Here is an 18527-nt window from a genome sequence, read left to right on the forward strand (position 1 = left end):
CCTTTTAAAAGTACATTAATCAGATAATCTAATCCGTTTACGACAGCCGCATTCACAGCAGTGCACTCAAAGCAGCTCTGTGCTGAAATAATCACTGAGGTAGTGTAGAACCATAAAGCAAAAATAATTCAAAGGTCAACACGTAGATCTCAGTTCAGGAAGTTCAGCATGTTTGACATATGAAATCATTTTGACAATTGCCTCCTCGTAATTACATTGTCGGTGCCATTTTTCTGATATAGTTTTTTGTTGTTGTTGTTGTTGCCGCTGTTGACATTTGAATACTTAGTAAGTAATATCTATATGTGACTGACTGAGTGAAAATAGCTGAACGGCCGGTCATAAAAAGCACTAAGTGTTTTGTCCTGTGAGAATAAAGGAGAATAGTCTCATTACACGTCGATCAAGAGGAACTGGCTGAAGCCAGATATTTTTTTTTAATACTCTTCTGACAGTTAAAAAAAATGTTTACTTTAAAAATCGCCGTTGATTTGGTGAAGACTGCTAACATTCAGGCAAATCACTGTGGTTTTGAGGGTATCTTGGGTTGTTATGGAAAAATGGAGAAAAATAAACCAATAATGCAACTGTCTTTGTAAGACAAACATTCTGATGCACCAAGAAGTGCTAATTAAGGTTTATAAAGAACTCATATGTCAAAGGGAGAACTCTCTTTGGTTTAGTTAGTTACTGTAAGACTGTAATTTTCACTTTAATCTAAAGGCTGAAGGTTGGCTCACTGAGCTTCTTATTCTTTTTTTAACCAAATAACTGAATAAAATATCTGAGACAAAACTCATGTATTTGAATCAAGTGAACTCAGTACTTTCCAACCTCTGCTCTGAAATCGGATTAAGTTAAACTTGATTACAACAGCAAACATTTTAACCCCAGGTGAATGCAGCAGTTGAAACAGGGTGTGCGTTTCTTCTGATAAGTGGTCAAGCTTACCATCAAAACGAATACTAGCCACTTTGGTATAGCGACTCTCTCCTGCCTTTAACGTGATCTGTTTGAAGCCCACTGTTATGGCTTCATTTGACGGTGTTGGTCTTACACTCTGCCAAACACACACACACACACAAACACACATCAGAAAAACCATAACAGTGCACTAAGGTATTTTAAGACAGCGAGACAAAAATACTTTACCATGATTGAAACATCTTTTGTTCCTGAATTTAGAAGATGTAAGTTCAGCTGTTTTGGCTGATCTGTAAAACACATTGAGTGCCAAAGAGTCAAAAAAACACACAAACTAAAGAAAAAAAAAAATTGCATTGGCAACTTTTTAATTTTTTTTTATATCTACTAGGCTCAACTCTAAACCCTCTCAGAGTCTAAACAGATTGTTAGAGACAGACTATTATGTTTTGCCATTTTCATACGTGCTTCAATGCGGGGCTTATGAAGCAGTACTGAACCTCAAATAGAGTGCAATCCACATAACCCACCTTGAGATCGAAGCGTACCAAAGTCCAGCATCTCCGTGGAGGAATATATACCAGGTGCTAAAGACCCAAAAAAACAAATGAATAAAAGAAAATTAGGAACAGTAGGACCCAGATCCAAACAACTCTAACATCTGTGCTCCATTAGAAAAACATCTGGCTGAAGTCATCAATGCCTGTGGATATGGTAACTCTTGTATAAAAAAAAAAAAAAAAAAAAAACTATTAAAGGCAGCTCATTTCACACAAATAACATTGTGCAATAAGCAGACAGTGTCATGACCACTTTTCAGTTTTGCACACGTCAGATATCTCGCTGTCACAAGTTCTAGGACACTTCGACTGCGCTCGTAGATTGCTGTAGGTGTTACCGTGAAGTGACAGACTACTTTTACTGATCTCAGAGCAGTTCTTAGGTCTCTCGGTGGCTGTGTGTGTCGTGAGGAGGAGGAGGAGGAGGAGGAGGAGGAGGAGGAGGAGGAGAGACTGACCTGATGTGACCTCCACCTCCACTGGGAGGATGATGAACTCGTCCTCGTTGGAGGCATTGGTTTTGATCCTGATGAAGGCTGTGTGGTTGTCTGCGTCTCGCGAGGAGAAGCTGGCCCTCATCACCCCCTTTGTCTCGAATGGAGGGATCTCCTGGAGAGATTCAAAAAAAAGGGAGGGAGGAAGAGGGAGGGAACAGGCGCGGGGAGAGAGACAGATTGATAGATGATGGATGAGAGAAAAACAAAAAAGTACAACGGCTCGTTACTAAAAGAACATCGTGCTGCAGGTACATAAGTAAAAAACAAAACAAAAACAACCAAACAAACAAAAACCAATGATCCTTTCAGAAAATAGCAGAAAATAACCTGTTTTTAATAGTTTCACGTATTTGCTGCACGGCAAGGCCGAAAGTATTCGACTGTAGAGCGAGTCAATGCTCACCCATAATTTTTTGGTTCCTCCCTGTTGTCCAGTGGGCAGTTCTAAGTGCAGGTCTCCTCCACTGGAGTACATCTCCACAACCTGGGAAGAAAACATCCATACACATCCCTTTGTATGTTCACACCTACACAGCAGTTTCACACACCTCAAATATGAATTCCTTTCAGCCATACAATCATTAACCAAACCACATAAACTCAATGCCTAAACAAAGGTGGAAAAAAATATCTGTAACTGAATTCCTCAAATATCATCTTAAAGTCTATTTACTTAAAGGGGACGTTCATCTTTTGTAATCTATTTCATTGTTACAGCCCTTAAGCTGGTACTGGCTGTTACCTCTGACAGTTCTCCCATGACACACTTGGACTCAAGTTTTTTGTATTTCCTTCACAAAACAACGCAGACGCCATGCTATAGCGAACACTACATGCTGAGTACTCGAATTTTCAAATTTGTGATTCTTCTTAAAACTGTCAAATACATCACAAAACAAACAAGGGCCCCTTTCATCTGCCGTAAAATTTGCATGGTGACGTGATGGTTCGTTGAGAACGTTCTTATTTGTTCTCACAGGAAGCTGACATCTTTGCCAATCAGTCTTTAATTTGAAGATAATTTTTTGCCTTCTCATCCCGCGTAAGTCACCATTTGATAGTCTTGCTATCAAAATGTAAAAGGCAAAAAAAAAAAACACGTGTCAATATTAGCCTACTGAAATGAAATATCTGGAAAATCAAGCTGACAACTCAGATACTGGGAGCTCACTGCCAAAAAGGGCCCATTAGTAAGCCAAAGATGAACTTCCCTTTCTATAATTCAACAGAGCGAAAAAAAATGTCTCAGAACCCTTCCAATTCAGTCATGTGAAGAATCTGCAAAAGGCTCCAGTCATGGGCATGACACAGCGCCCGAGTGCGAGTCTGTTAAAGGTCCCAGAGGCTCAGCGCTCACCTGCAGTGGTTCACTGTGAGGATTGTGAATATTTATGAGTGGAGAAAAACTACTGTTGACTGGAACTCTTGCCCCAATGAAGGGCCGTAGTCTGTAGGGGTTTGGGATGCCCACACCAAATACCTGGAGAAACACGCACACACACAGACACACACAGACACACACAGACACACACAGACGCAGTGACATCATATGCTTTCAGCTGAGGCTGTGAGATATCATATATACTGCATATTATGTGTGATTATATCTGTAATGTGGGAAAGAAGTATTTATGTTATATGTGAGTGTTTCTGAATGTATGAATATTATATGTGAACCTACCTGGTATGTAAACACTCCGTGGTGTGATGTATTAATAAATAAAGTATTTTCTACATTGCCTACTACTCGCGCTAGAAACACCACATCAAAAGAGGTGTTCCCTCCTGGTGGAATTATCTGGGGGAGGGGAAAAAGAGGTCAAATAAACATCAATAAAAAAAAATAAACATAAAAAACTGGCAAGAGCTCAAGCCTTTGATTTCACAAGACTCAAATATTATAAACATAATTATATCAGAATTTGATAAAGCATTACACACAAACAACAAGAACAACAACACTGCTCTTCTGCATTATGAATAAAAGCCATTTTTAGTCAGCCAAAGGTGAAGGAGCGAAGAAGTGAAAGACTTGTCTGAGGTGAATGTGTTTGGGTGACCACGGAGGGGCCGGGGGGGGGGGGGGGGTTGGGGGGTGACCTCTGGCCTGACTAAATGAAGACTCCAAAGGCCCCAAAGGGGTGAGAGGAGTGTGTGATTTACACAAGGCGTCAAGAACAGGTGTGACGGCTTTAATTTACAACGGTCTTGAGCATGAGCTCCTTCGTGTGCGCGTGTGTGCGCGTGTGTGCGCGCACAAATACGCCTGCTTTGGTTAGACATTTAGAGAAACCACTGTGTATGTGTGTGTGTGTGTGTGTGTGTGCGTGTGTTTGTGTAAAGTACTTACAGCTATTCTTCAGTGCACATTAGGATTAAGTAAATCAAATTTTCAATTCTCTACACTTCAAAGTCCTTTCAGTCACCGGCAGAGATAGTTCAGACAAAGAAGACGTCTCGGTAACACTTATGAAACATCTTTGCAACGCTTGGTCAAGAGTCATGCATTTCAAAAAGGCAAAGGCTTTGCAGCTGCCCTAGAGGAAGTGAATGTTTTTTTTTTCATCCTTTTGACAGGAAACTGGCACTAACCCTTTTGCTCAAAGCCTTCACATGCAACTATTTTGGGCATTACATTTGCACTGTTATTGCCTACTCTTTATGCTAAACATTGAAATGGTTATGGTTTAGAATATTTCAGCCTTTTAAATATTATAAATATCTGTAAACACACACACACACACACACACACACACACACACATATATATACACATATACTTACCCTATTCTGAAAAAATGATGCATGAAAATGTGCTGTAGTTGCTGATATTGAAATTAAACTAATTTCTTCTGTACTGGGATTGTGTAAGTAAACTTTTTCCATTTTTGGCATCCCAACTGGCCTGCAAATAAAAACAACATGAGTTTATACTTATTTTTTCACAATCAGGTGACAGAACTAGAAAAGAAACATTGTTTATGTTTATGCAGATAGGGAAATTGTAAGATTACTTAATGTTCACACCCTTCTATACTGGTTGTAATCTCTCTCACACACACACACATATATACATGTATTTGTACGCATATGTACGTATGTAAATATAAATGTATCTGTGTGCGTATATGTAATATATACACACAAGTTGACTTTGAATCAAATTTATTGAATACATCAGCACAAACATTTGGTACAAACAATAAGCTAAACTTCTAAATTTGCTATCTGACAAACTAATACCAACAGGGATTTGGAAATGAGCTGTTAATTTAATAATCTCCAACAGCAGGCTGAAATTAGTTAATATGACACACTAATCCCCAACAAGGAACTGAAATCAGCAGATATGACTAATAAACACTTTGCAGAGCAGAACGACGGCAGTGTGGCAAGCTGCTACCCAGCAGAGAGTGGAAATGAGCTAATTTGAGCAGGCCAGTTTTAGGCTTTTCAACAGTGAAGCTGAAAAAACCTCTGGAGAGTCATCCTGTAAACCTGTTATCTAGCTCTGCTCTGCTATAGAGTTTCCTACAAAGACACGCTGCGAACACACATCAGATCAGGAGTTAGCATCAACCTAAGTGTCTCTCACTCATGTCTTTCCTCCTCAAATCTCACACTCATATACACAGAGAGAGAGAGAGAGAGAGAGAGAGAGAGAGAGAGAGAGAGAGAGAGAGAGCAGAGATATGCATGGCCTTGGGCTTGGGGTTACACCGTGCAGCAATCTTAAAGTACTGCTTGTTTGACAGGAACGCAAACAGGACAAATACCACTGGTACACTCAGATTTACGAAAAGATTTTAAAGGGGTATAAATTGCTCAACATCTCTTTCCCTCATCTCAAACATCTGCGGTAAGCCTTGCAGTTATGTGATCTTAAGCAAATGCAACAGGAAATAAGAGTTTAAAAGATTTTTATCAGCTGGATGAAATAGAGCACGATTTGGTCAGCAAAACTGCATGCAACCTGTGACTCAGAGAAGATCTGCTTCAACTAGAATCTGACACTTCCCACTATGTTCTGGTCTGACAGAGCACCAAGTCACACAGCACTTGAGAATGCACAAAGGTACAGCAAGTTCAAACAGAAACTGTGAGGGAGAAAGGTGTTGCTTATTCAACAGAAGCCTTCAGAGATTTACAGACATGTGGTATTTTGAAGTGGCGGTTCGGCTGAGGTGCATGTCAGTAAGACTGAGGAACATGTAGGTAGTTTGGAGCAGTGGTAAAGCAAAGGATACTTACTGTTCATGAAAATCCAGCATTGGAGGCTCAAAGCGTATGGGTCTACTGTTCCCTCTCTGTGGGGATGCACTGGGATGGGGAGAGAGAGAGAGAGAGAGAGAGAGAGAGAGAGAGAGAGAGAGAGAGAGGGAGGGAGAGAGAGAGGGAGAGAGAGAAAAACAAAGACTCAGAAAAATCACCACGCACACACACACACACACACACACACACACACGTGCACAATACCGAGAAAATATGTCAGTTAAACTCTATCACCGCTATGACTGTTCTGTTTATGTTTCTCCTTACCACAAAGAACAGACTTAAAAAGAAGTGGGGACTGGCACCATAATAATGGTGTCTTTATCAAATACGCCTTGGTTTCACAGGTGTGAGAGCTCAGTATGCATGTTCGCAAGTGTGTGTGTGTGTGTGTGTCTGAGGACTAACCCACCAAACCTGTCTGACAGCAGGTGTTTAAACAGGCAGGTAAGCGTTCATGAGCGATCTCCAGGAAGACAAGCACAAGACTCCAACAAAAGTTATGCAAAAGATCCAACTCTAAATACGCATTCGTGCAGGCAGGCACCCTACCCCATGTTTTTCCATACAAATCATGTTGGCACCATTTACATAGTGCTCTCACATGAGTCCATGTTAAACATTAAAACGTTATCAAACTAAACCAAACTCAAACCATAAATGACTGTCAATATAAACCAGATAACACTCCAATGGGGGAGATTTGTCCTTTGCCATGTTAAAGAGACGCTATAGGCTCTGTCAAATGGATGTTTTAAGCTCATTCACAAACAAATCAGGCAACGAGCTCAGGTCCAAAGTTGAGTTGGTAAGTGCTATGCAGGTGCCGAGACTTTGAAGATTCAATGCTACAACCATGGTTTCCATGCAGATTAACGACACGCGCCATTGTGGTCCACACCTAATTACCTTCAAGGTCAAACCATTCACCCAAGATCTATTTCACCAATTCAGATATTCAGCTAAGAATTGTGTCAAAGGAGAGCACACTGGGGTAGGTGTAATTGTCTTTTTTACCGCGCAAGTCAGCTAACAAAACTAGATTTACAGCTTAATGAATAAACTCAAGCATGGCATATAAAAGGGAACAAAAAAAAATGAAATAATGTTACTAGACAATACAGCAAATACGAGTCATCTCCACCAAGAAAACACGGCGTTTGAGAGGTGGAGTGTTTTCAGCATTCTGAACGCTTTTGAAACATTTTTGTTCTTCAAAATATCCCGGGGCAAATCAGGAGGCTTTGGAACGCGCCATAAATGAGCAGATGGACTAAACAGTCTCTGTCTGTCGGACTGGAAGCGTCCTGTCACTTGAGCGAATCAGAGTTTCCTAAACTTCTTCAGACAGTCACAAACTCCGACTCCGACTCAGTTTGCCTGAACGAAAGAGTGTTTGACGTAGACATGATAGCCAAGCTTGAACTCTGTGGTTGTGGACAGTCGTAAGAGGGCAGGTCTAGCTCCTCTGTGTTTGTGTGGAGCTTTCTGTCTCTCTGCTGTCTCACTACAGGGTCGATGTGTCCTTTGGCTTTGTGTAGAAAAAGTCGCCAAACCAAATGTCTCTCACTTAAGGCCAAACACTAAATACCCCTTATCAGTTATTTGTTAACCTCTAACCAATATCAATCATTCACACATTCAACCAGTAATCAAGAATACTCTACTTGTGGTTTTCATTCCCCTATTCTAGTGTGTGTAAAACAGTTTTTTGAGCGTCTTGACAAGTTACACAATAACTGTTCCTCTAGCAAACAGATACTGTGTGAACATCCACAGAAAAAAGAGAGGAGAGAGAGAGAGAGACTGTAAGTTTGTGAGACGGCAGGAACTGGAAAAACAAAAACAAAAAAAGATGGGATAGAGATGAGATCGAATGATTAGCGATATGATGACTTTAACCAATGAGAGACAAGGGAAGAGCGCCGAGGTACTGAAGCAGTCGAAAAAGCACAAAACCACTTCCCAAACGTTGAGCCATTCTCCTGTGTGTGTGTGTGTGTATCAACCAACCAACCAAGCAGACAGACAGTGTGCTGGGCTCTCTATCATTTAAAAAAAAAAAAAAAAAACTCTCACACCATCAACAGACACAAAGTTCAGTACAGACTGGAAATTCACAGCAAGCAGCCAACACACTCTGTCTCTGTCCACCAGAACAAAGACAGCTTCCGGTCTGATATTTCGAGCCAGGTGTGGATCCAGTGAATCAAGTTTTGAGAATGTAAATGACAACAATATCGGGTAAATAAAAAAGTGTTTATCAGATGAGTCAACATCATGGAGAACTAGCCATAACGAATGAGAGCAGTTGTGTTCATTGTAATTGATTAATATCCTCGATACAATTAAGTGGTATTTTCACTGCTAGTTATATGAAAAGACTATTATGGAGGCTTCGCCCTCACATACTTTAAGGTATTGATGGTGTTCCTCTATTTCCCCAAACACCTCCACCCTGGGCGTTGCCCTTCTCATGACTCCACCCATTTGCACAAACCCCAGGAAAGTGCCAGCCAATTATAAGAGGCCAGCGCATGTGTTTATGACAGCGTAGCTCAGCCTGTCCTGACCTGGACTACTTTTATTGGTGCAGTTCATTAACAGGAGCCACGGTGAACAAGAGTTGTTAGGACAGAGGAATTTTAAACAAGTTCGAAATAATAGAGGGAGAGAGGGAAAGAAGGGGAAAGAGAGAGAGGCAGAGAGAGAAAAGGAGAGAGGGGGAAAGAGAGACAGAGAAAAACAGAAAGCAAGAGCAAGATCTCACTCCCTGATAAGGCTCTCGTCAACACGCTCTCATGTTCTCTGCGCCGGTTCATGGAATAACCCATGTCGGAGAGACACCATTGTCTTCCCCTCCTCTTCTCAGTCTTATTTTACACACACAGTGTCTCCGCTTACACGCCGCGTCACGTTCTGCAGTTACAAACACACACACTCACACGCACACACACTCACACAATCACACACACTCACACGCACACACACTCACACGCACACACACTCACACACATACACAAACTCACACACTCACACATACACACACACTCACACATACTCACACACTCACACACACTCACACACACTCACACACACTCACACACTCACACACACTCACACACTCACACACTCACACACACACACTCTCTGAAGCAAGACCTCTTCAAAAAAACCCCAAAAAACATGTTAACAACACACGTTGGTCTCTCTGTTCTATCCATTGCAGGGCTTCCCCAAGTTTTCCTCAATTACCTTCCAATCTATCTGTTTGTGTGCTTTTCTTCAGCTCAAAACACTCTCAAATCTTATCATGGCTTCAGCACCGGGCCTTTCAGGCTGTGATTAGACAAATAAAGAGCGGCAGCTGGGAGAGAGAGAGAGAGAGAGTAAACACGGCGAAAAATCCTAGAGGATTCCAGGGAGAGTACTGAATGAAACCAGACCCTCTGGTCAGCCGGACCAGTTCTGCCAGCGCGCTGTTAAAAGTCAACGCTGGTCAAGAGGAGGAACGATAAAAATCGCAGTTGTGTCAGAATATGGATTTGTGAGGCGGAGGTTTGGAATAAATAAAGCTGGAGAGGCTGAAGCAGGAGATTGTCTACTGTACATGAGCATGACTGAGAACAGTGGATTCACACCGTGACCAGAACAAGCAAAATGAGTCAAGGGTTAAACACGCAGCGCAAATTTAAGACCTGCGTCATTTTCAGATAAACAAGTCTGCTAAACTAGCGCTATTTGTGTTGTTTTTGTGATGGTAAAAAAATGCAGTCTTCCCTTGTATGGATCTAATTTTGCATGTCGTGTAAAGACACAAATGAAGTACATGGGGTTAGCCTAATAAAAACCACATGCTGGGAATACTCTGCAGCCGTGGAGCCGTAATTGAGGGCAGGAAATCTGATTTTAGGAGGACGTTAGGGAGGAGATAAAAGAATTTTGAGATAAAATCTTACCTTTTTTGATGATATGAGCTAAGGTCAATATCAGACTCTGTCTGTTAGAGGGAAGAAAAATATTACAAAATTAGAAACATTTCATTTTCCAATACGGTATAGAATGTCTGCGAGTCTGTGAATACTAATGAAGTTATGAAATTCTTCTGAAATTCTTAAACACTTGAGTGTAGCAAACACAGAGAGTAAGCAAGAAAAGAGAGATGACAGTCAAAGAGCTTAAGCATTATATTGAATTTTCCTCAGAACAAACAGGAGAAGTGTTGCAAACACAGACAGTAAGCTAACAAAAAAAAATAGAGAGAGAGAGAGAGAGAGAGAGAGAGAGAGAGAGAGACAGAGATAACAGTTTATTTTAGAAAGTCAGTGAGCTTCAGCATTCTACTGAATTTTCTTCTGAATGAAGAAGGGGAATCATGCGTGTCCACACACACACACGAACACACATGAGCAACTTTGAGAGGAAGACCAGATTTTAAGCCTGATCAGACTGTGAATCGCCAAAAGTTGGCATCGCTCTTCATAAGCAGCAAGGTGTTTGTGTGTATTAACAGATCGTCTCACAGTGGAGTGTGTATATGAGTGTGGTTTTTTCACCTGTGTTTGTGTGTGTGTGTGTGTGTTGTAGTTTAAGATCAGGATGCTAACTGAGCTGAGTTGTGCGTCTTGGAGCCTTCCCGAGAGAGTCTCAGCTCTGTGAGGCTTAAATTAGCCCAAGCTCCCGCCAAGTCCAAACTCCTGATGGCAACATAGCCTGTTCTAAATATAATCCTTTATATTTCTCCATAGCCCTTTGCACCATGAACACAAGCAACACGGTGCTACCAGAGCTGTGTATTAACATCAAATACCAGCATGGCCTTCAGTCCACGCAACTGTAGGGTTGGTTATTAGGTTCACTCCCAAGTTAAGTTAGGCACTAAAGTGTTGACTAGGGATAAATACAAAGATGGATGGAAAAACTGAGGTCTAAGTTTTACCTGCAAGAGACTTCCTTCCCCAAAGTGTAAGACTTCAAGGATGGTGTCTGACTGGATGAAAGCTGTGGAGAGAGAGAGAGAGAGAGAGAGACAAAGTGAGAGGAAGAAGGAGAGAAAATTCTCATGAGGATTGGGTGTCTGTGCGAGTGCCAACACCACTTTTATCACGTTCAGACATCATTACCCATCAGGCAACACAATAGGCAGAGGACAGAGGGCACCCAGGGGGGGCATCTCCGGACTCATTCGATCTGTCTCTCTGCTGCCAGACAAAAAAAAAAAAAGGTTGGCTCGTAATTACTGATACACGAGGAACAGGGAAATTTCGCTGTAATATGCAGTACGCCGTAGTTTGGTGGAGGGTTTTTTTTTAAGACACATCTTTTTGGTGATACTAAAGCTATTTCTAGAGGGTCAGGGAAAAAAAAAAGTAGAAACAGAAAATGCTGGCTGCAAGGGATGTGGTCGTCAGACAAAATTTGAAACGAAGAGAAGTTCGCACCTTGGCTGCAGCGTGCAGCACAAAACGCTATCATACTATTTTAAGATGCCGGACATACACCAATATCTTAAACTATACTTAAAGAAAACAAAATCCTCACAAAATCCTCTAGAACACTTCAAGCCTGTTTAACACGCTTTTCACTAATTCATGCAATAAAGGTTTACCTCAGTCATTATCCTCAAATAAACTGACACTAACTTTTATGACAAAGTGCCATCCCCAAAACACTACACCAAAGGTTAGAAACAAGTCACACTTTTGCATCTCCGGTGCTGGAGAGGCAAGCGCGACTCCACCTTATTTCTTTCAACCATGTACCTTCAGACCAGATTTCACTAAACCTCCTAAAGCTCTTCATTTTTAGCTTAGTCGATGAGCTGACTAAAGAGAGCTAGAGAGTGGGTTTGCTGGTTCGGTGGACACAATTTAGCTGTTTGTGTGTGTGTGTGTGTGCAGTTGTAAGAGGAGAGAAGAAAAGCCAGACAAAAACGAAGGCTGTTGACGGTTCAGACAGACCCCACACAGTTCTGCTGCTGCTGCCGCTGCTGCTTTCTGCCTGGCTATTCTTAGCCAGCGGTGTGGAGTAACAGCAGTGAAGTTTATACAGGCAGAGGCAGGTCAAACTGCACCCTGTGCTTATCACAAAAACACACAGATCCCACTCACCAGGGTCTAGCCCTGTTTCAGTGCTTCTTTACATATTAATGAAGAGCATTTCAATACTAGTGTGCGTATTTCTCATATAAAAAGGCTACTTAAACATTCAAACATTCCCATATCTGTTCAAATGCTTTTTTTTTTGCTTTTTTTTATTTTGGGGGGGGGGGGGGGGGGGGGGTGGATCTGAGCTACGAGTTGAACTCGACTACAGCTGCCACACCCCCAGAGAATACCAAGTCCCAAAGACAATGCAAATTTGTACAGACTGTGAGGTATGTCGTGTGTCTGTAGGGTGTCAAGCTTTGTTTTAACCCCCTGTAGAGACAAACCAGGTGCTGCTGAGTAGGCAAAAAGAACACACGAGTCCTGAAGCTCTCCCTTAACGTTGACATACACAAAAAAAAAGCCTTTCTGAAGCTCTCTCTGCAGCAGAAGCAGCCACACACACACGCACACTACACACAATCAATCATGAAACAGTCTGCATGTCTAAACATATAGGATGTTGCAAGCAAGGGCACCCCTACATGGGGTGTAAGGAGCTTTGATGACAACAGTGCATACAGTTCCTCTTTCCAAAAAACCCTACAAAACAGGGCAGGAACACTATGTGCCTGACTCTCACCAAGACACAAAGGGCTTGCATAACATTGGATTGATCAGTTTCTGAGTCTTTTCTTCACTTGACAGCCCCTAAAGGCATAAACTGACAGATGACATTAATGTAAACAGGGGGGATTTTTAAACAATTTTTTTTTTTTTGAAGGTGCCTCTAAAGTTATGACAATTCATAGCACTGAAGTGCTAACACTCTCCTTTTGTGGGTTTGAATTTTGAATTTTGAATTTAAAGCAACAGTCGGAGTTGGCTAACAAAAAAAAAAAAAAAAAAGCTTAGATCAGCGATGCACATGTGCAGCACGGGCCGTCCTCCCAAAGCTTCTGCAATCAAACAGACTTTCAAAAAAAAAACCCACAAACACCAAACACACCTGTCACTCAGACACAGGAGGATATCACCACCACTGGGTTTTCCACCAATGTCTGTGCAATGTTTGAATTTGAATATACAGGCATAGTGTGTCCAGAGCTATACTATGAAGGAGATATATATCGCAAGTTTGGATCAGGCAGGAAGTCAGAGAGAGAGACATGGACAGAGACAGAGACAGAAACTATGGGGTGTGGAGAACACATATTTGCTATCATACATGACAAGAGTTTATCAGTCAAAAAGTACAGACATGCAGCAAACAGATACTGCATCATCTCTTTTCCTGCTTCAATCCAAGCCCAGGGGCACTGCTGTGTGTAAAACCTATTCATTAAAACTTGATAAGAAAAACGCTAGGGGCCAATACAAATGATATTTCTGTCATTCTGAACTTTGGTTCCAGTTGAATGGGAATTCAAAGCAAGATATCGTTAAATTAGTTTTTAATAAAAGCAATATGCATTTTTAAGTCTTAAAAACAACAAATCATTTTAGTATTAAGCCATACATCTCTGAAGGATATTATAACTGGACTATAAAAATTTGGATCTCCCCAGAACAATTTAATATATTCTGGTGTCTTGTGCTATACATCCATATACACATACAGAGAGAGAGAGAGAGAGAGGGAGAGCGATAGAAAAATTATTTGCACAGTAGCATCTTTCGTAATCACTGTATGTGTATGAGAGAAATAATTCATGTTCATACACTATATATAAATTTTACCTATTGTTACAAAAACCTATGTATCGATAGAAGAAAACTGCACTAAGTGCAACTGCAACTAACTTTGTCATGCCTATCTCTTAACTGCATCTCTTAATAACTGCATAATTAATATGTCTGTTACTTATTTTATTTTTTGTCTTTTTGTTTTGGTAACTTGTTCTCCTTGTGTCTCCTCAAGGAGACACAAAAATCTTTAAACAAGGTTAAAAGTAAATCATTACACATCACACAGAATACATTACACAAAAGGCCCAGAATGTGTCACAAACTCAGTATCATCAGCACTCCGCGTTCACTCTGATAAGATAGACGCCTAGAGCTTGTTCGCTTTCAGTTCGGGACAAGTTACCTTTCCTCCTGTCAAGAACATACCAAAGCCTACATCTCCTGAACACAGAAACCAACACATGTCAAGGGTGGTTAAAAAAAAAAAAAAAATTACACATATTATCAGCTCCTTACAGGGGTAAGATATTAAAGCAACGTTAACTGGTATGTCTGCTTCAGATAAACTAGTGGACTCTGCAGGAGTCTATAGTGACAGCGTAAGCTCATACTGTAACATCTATTTCAAATGAATTACACTAGCCCTTCCTTTCAAGACTTCACACACCCACACCCCTGTTCTTCAAAACTGCATATTACCAATAAGAGATGCCTCTTTGCCAGGTCACACTCCTGCTCAAAAGAAACAATGCAACTCATATGTCGACTCAGTTCCTAAGAAAAAAACACTGGTGAACAAGAAATAGATCATACATTCAGCGTCCTTATCCTGTAAAACAGCCAACATGGAAGGTTCCATTCGTAGCTTCACACAGCCTAAGGAAGATTGTGAGTTTACAGGTCAGAACTGCAAAGCTTCAAAATTCTCATGTGTCGCACAGACAGGGCAATTTGGCTCATCTGCTACCATCCTCACTGTGGTCTCTTTGTAGCAAAATGCTTTAGGGCTGTTAAAGGCAGCTACTGCTTCACAGTGCCTTTCATTGTCCTTTTAACAGAAGACGTGTACATACTGACAACTTAAAAATACTCCCCAAACCAGGAGTGTTGGTATTTTACCTCAAATTAGACCATTCCTATATAAACTGTATGAGCTTCCTGTATCACCGTTTAGATCAGTGACTAAGCGCAAACATTAGCCTAATCCGCTATATCCTTAATGAGTTTGTGCTTATAGCAGATTTGCTCACAAACAACTTTTTGAACAGACCTAACAGTACTGCTTCAGCAATATCATACAAGTGAACCTCATCAGTTCTTTGGACACATTTGGGCTTCTTTTCACCTACTAGTAATAACCTTGAGGGTTAAAACACACCATAGCAGAGAGTCTATACACAATGAGGGTAAAGATCACATGCCCTCCCTGATTCTAAATGACTGTCTTATCATAAAAAAGACACAAACGCTGAAGACATGACATCTCCTGTGGAAATTTGACTTGATTCAGGTGTCTGACAAAAAAAATCAATTGAAATTACACCTCCAGAAAGGGTTACAAAAGTTTCCATTTTGTGTACTTTTGAGCAATAAGAAATTCCTTACCACTGTTACTGTCCAATGATGCCTGAAAACAACAGACTCGATAATTACTGAGCAATAATAACCAGGTGGAGAGCTTTCATCTGACATCTCAAACACCTGACATCGGGTCAGATGCGCATTCTCATTTCACTAACGAACGCTGAATATCGGCTCACCTGTGAAGGGGAGATAGGTTCCCACATCAAATAAAAACACGAATTTCAGAAAGTTAACCGAGGTAATTTATAATGTGTAACATAAGTGTAATTTGAATGTCCTCACTGGAGACAAGTATTACTGTCAGGAATGTTCTTTCGACATATAAAAACGCTTAAATTCAAACAGGTTGGGTTAAATTACAACTTTTGGAACCGAACCACCCCAATAATCAGAACCATTTCAGACGATATGCTAAACGCATAGGATAGCTAGCCAGTTGACACGTTAAAGACTTGTGTCAGTTAACCGTGATTGAGGGTTTTTGCTGATACTACGGCTATTAATAATTGTCCAACTTTCTGGCCAAGGCTATAGCTAACTAATAAAGTTAGCTATGTTCTAGAATTTTTTAACTAGTGAGATACTACATCACATGCCAGCAATAAAAATACGATCTACTGACAACTCGACTTATGTCCGATACAACTAAAAGCAACGGTCACAAAAAGCCAAACTTTTATTTTTGTTGTCAAGTGACCTCCAGTTGTTGTTAGCTGACTTGTCATTGCTGACAACGTAGGCCTAGACCCAGACCTAGGCGTCAATTGGCAGCCAATACACAGGTGAGACAGTCGAAAGCAACCTTTCCTCCTTCGCTGAAATAACAATTCCACATTTGCATTTCCCCTAAATACTGACAGAGATTGGACTGAAGAGACACAGATTTTATTTAATTCAATGATTCTTTTAATTTAATTACAGTCCAAGCCGGATGACATCAGTCAGTGAGCTATGTTCAGATTGCTAACTAGACCCTTTTGGCTACCTAAGCTAACATTAGCTATGATAGCTAGTCCTGAAATCAGGAGATGACAAAAGTTGTCAACAATTTGTTGCCAATGGAACGATACCTATCTACCACATACAAGCAAGAATGGTAAGCTCCAAGTCAGAACACTTTGAACACTTTCTATTTTAGTCAAGTATCCTTCAGAGAAAGCTATGCTTCGTTTGCTAGCTAATAACCAAGCCTATGAGCTGGCAGCATCAACGACAAATAGCTTCCTGGCTAGAACACCAACTCCAGCTAGCGCTAGCTAACCTATCTCGTAATGTTGTCTTGCCAGAACCAGCAAACTCGTTACTATTTTAATGTATTCGCTAATATTCTTAGAACTCGTACATTTTCTGAAAGCACTTATAGACAGTGCTATTTGACAAGCAAACAGTTTGAGAGCCACTTAAGAAAGATATGATGATCCACGATAGCTTACTGTCTATATGACAGGCACACGGGCAAAGACTTTCAGAAAAACGCGTCCAATAAAGACCACTGTGATATCTATATACGCTGTATACTTGCCTTGTTTGTTCGCTTGTGCCATATGAATAATTGCAATAAATAAAACCCGCAGTAATCCAATGCATGTTGATTTTGTTCTTGTTAGATGTTGGAAACTCTGTGATCTGTACTTGCTCGCCATGCTGCTGTTTCAGTATGAGTATGTAGGAGCAACTGTTTGCATGCTGATATAAACAGCTCACTCAAGGGAGACACTACGCGGGCACTATTGGTATGCACTATCCAGTTTACATTTTATTCTAAAAGACTACTCTGGATTTGACACTAAATTGCATAGTTTTAAAGATCATTGCCAAGAGCCAAATGGAATAATTCTGGAAAAGTCTGGAATAACTGGAATAACTTTATCATTGATGAAGCTTGTATATTTCCACTGCGGAGCTGAATCGCTCTACAAAAAAGAACATGTGACTCAACTGGTGAGAACATAGCAACATAACCGTTACTAATGTCAACATAAGCAAGCGTTCCGATGTAGGATTTACTACTATTACAGCTAGCAACTAAAAGTAAGTGGCTGAGATGACAGATATTCCTAAAGCATCTGCTGCTGTGGGTGTACTTTTAGTGTGCCAGTTTCTCTGAAATTACTGTTACCCTGAAAAGTACTCTTAACATCCATACCTTTAGCAAAAATATGAATGGTATGTTAGGAATACAGTTGCCACCCGATTTTCTGGATTTTGGTCGTGTGAGAAAAATTAACCTCATTCCGGGACACTTCTAGCATTTTCAGTTATCGCATGCATTATTACTGCTCATGAAATCTAGAATGCCTTTGTACCCAATGAAATTATTTGTAGAAAAAGAATTCATTTCACTTTAGATCACACCCTGAAAGTAGCAACAAATATACAAAGGCCCACCGTTTTTTTTTTGTTTTGTTTGGGTTTGGTTTGGTTTGGTTGTTTGTTGCTTTTTTGTTTTGTTTTGTTTTGTTCTTTAATGTTTTGTTATTTATTTTCCAGTTGTTTTAAAAGCTGTGAGTGATGTGAACAAACAGCATTAACATAGACCAGGATAGTCTCTGTGGTAATTAGGATAGCTATGGTGTACTAAGGGTCTTCTCACAAGGACACATGCAATTCATTTTAAATTGACTGATCACATTTCTGTTCTTTAAAAATTGAAGGCGTTACAAGAAGGCTAGCCTAGAAATGTTGAAACATTAACAGTAAAATATAATCTGGTGAACATCTTAAATGGTTTAGAATTGCAAATGGTCTCTTTGTGACATGATCCATTGGTTCAACAAGATAAGTAATGCAATAGCTTAGGCAACATGTAAAATACTTTAGCTATACTAACAGATTAATTAAGTAATAGGTTAGATTAATACAAAATAGAAGCATGAATGTTCTCTGGAGGTTATGCTGTTTCATAACTGCTGTTT

The 18527-nt window shown here is 40.4% G+C and overlaps 1 protein-coding gene across 1 annotated transcript in view; it reads right to left on the bottom strand.

The window, feature by feature from the left end:
• tmem131 (transmembrane protein 131) overlaps positions 1–17255 on the bottom strand; it is a 32905-nt gene extending 15650 nt beyond the window's left edge. The window contains exons 1-12 of the mRNA XM_030791060.1: positions 17135–17255; positions 11193–11254; positions 10213–10253; positions 6233–6301; positions 4766–4886; positions 3663–3779; positions 3339–3461; positions 2385–2465; positions 1943–2093; positions 1455–1511; positions 1153–1214; positions 952–1060 (exon numbers count right to left, since the gene is read on the bottom strand). Coding sequence (XP_030646920.1) covers positions 952–1060; positions 1153–1214; positions 1455–1511; positions 1943–2093; positions 2385–2465; positions 3339–3461; positions 3663–3779; positions 4766–4886; positions 6233–6301; positions 10213–10253; positions 11193–11254; positions 17135–17255 — 1114 coding nt within the window. The remainder of the gene's footprint in view (positions 1–951; positions 1061–1152; positions 1215–1454; positions 1512–1942; positions 2094–2384; positions 2466–3338; positions 3462–3662; positions 3780–4765; positions 4887–6232; positions 6302–10212; positions 10254–11192; positions 11255–17134) is intronic.
• Between the last annotated feature and the right edge of the window lie 1272 nt (positions 17256–18527).

This window comes from Chanos chanos, chromosome 14 (assembly GCF_902362185.1).
Source record: "Chanos chanos chromosome 14, fChaCha1.1, whole genome shotgun sequence".
Lineage (NCBI taxonomy): Eukaryota > Metazoa > Chordata > Actinopteri > Gonorynchiformes > Chanidae > Chanos > Chanos chanos.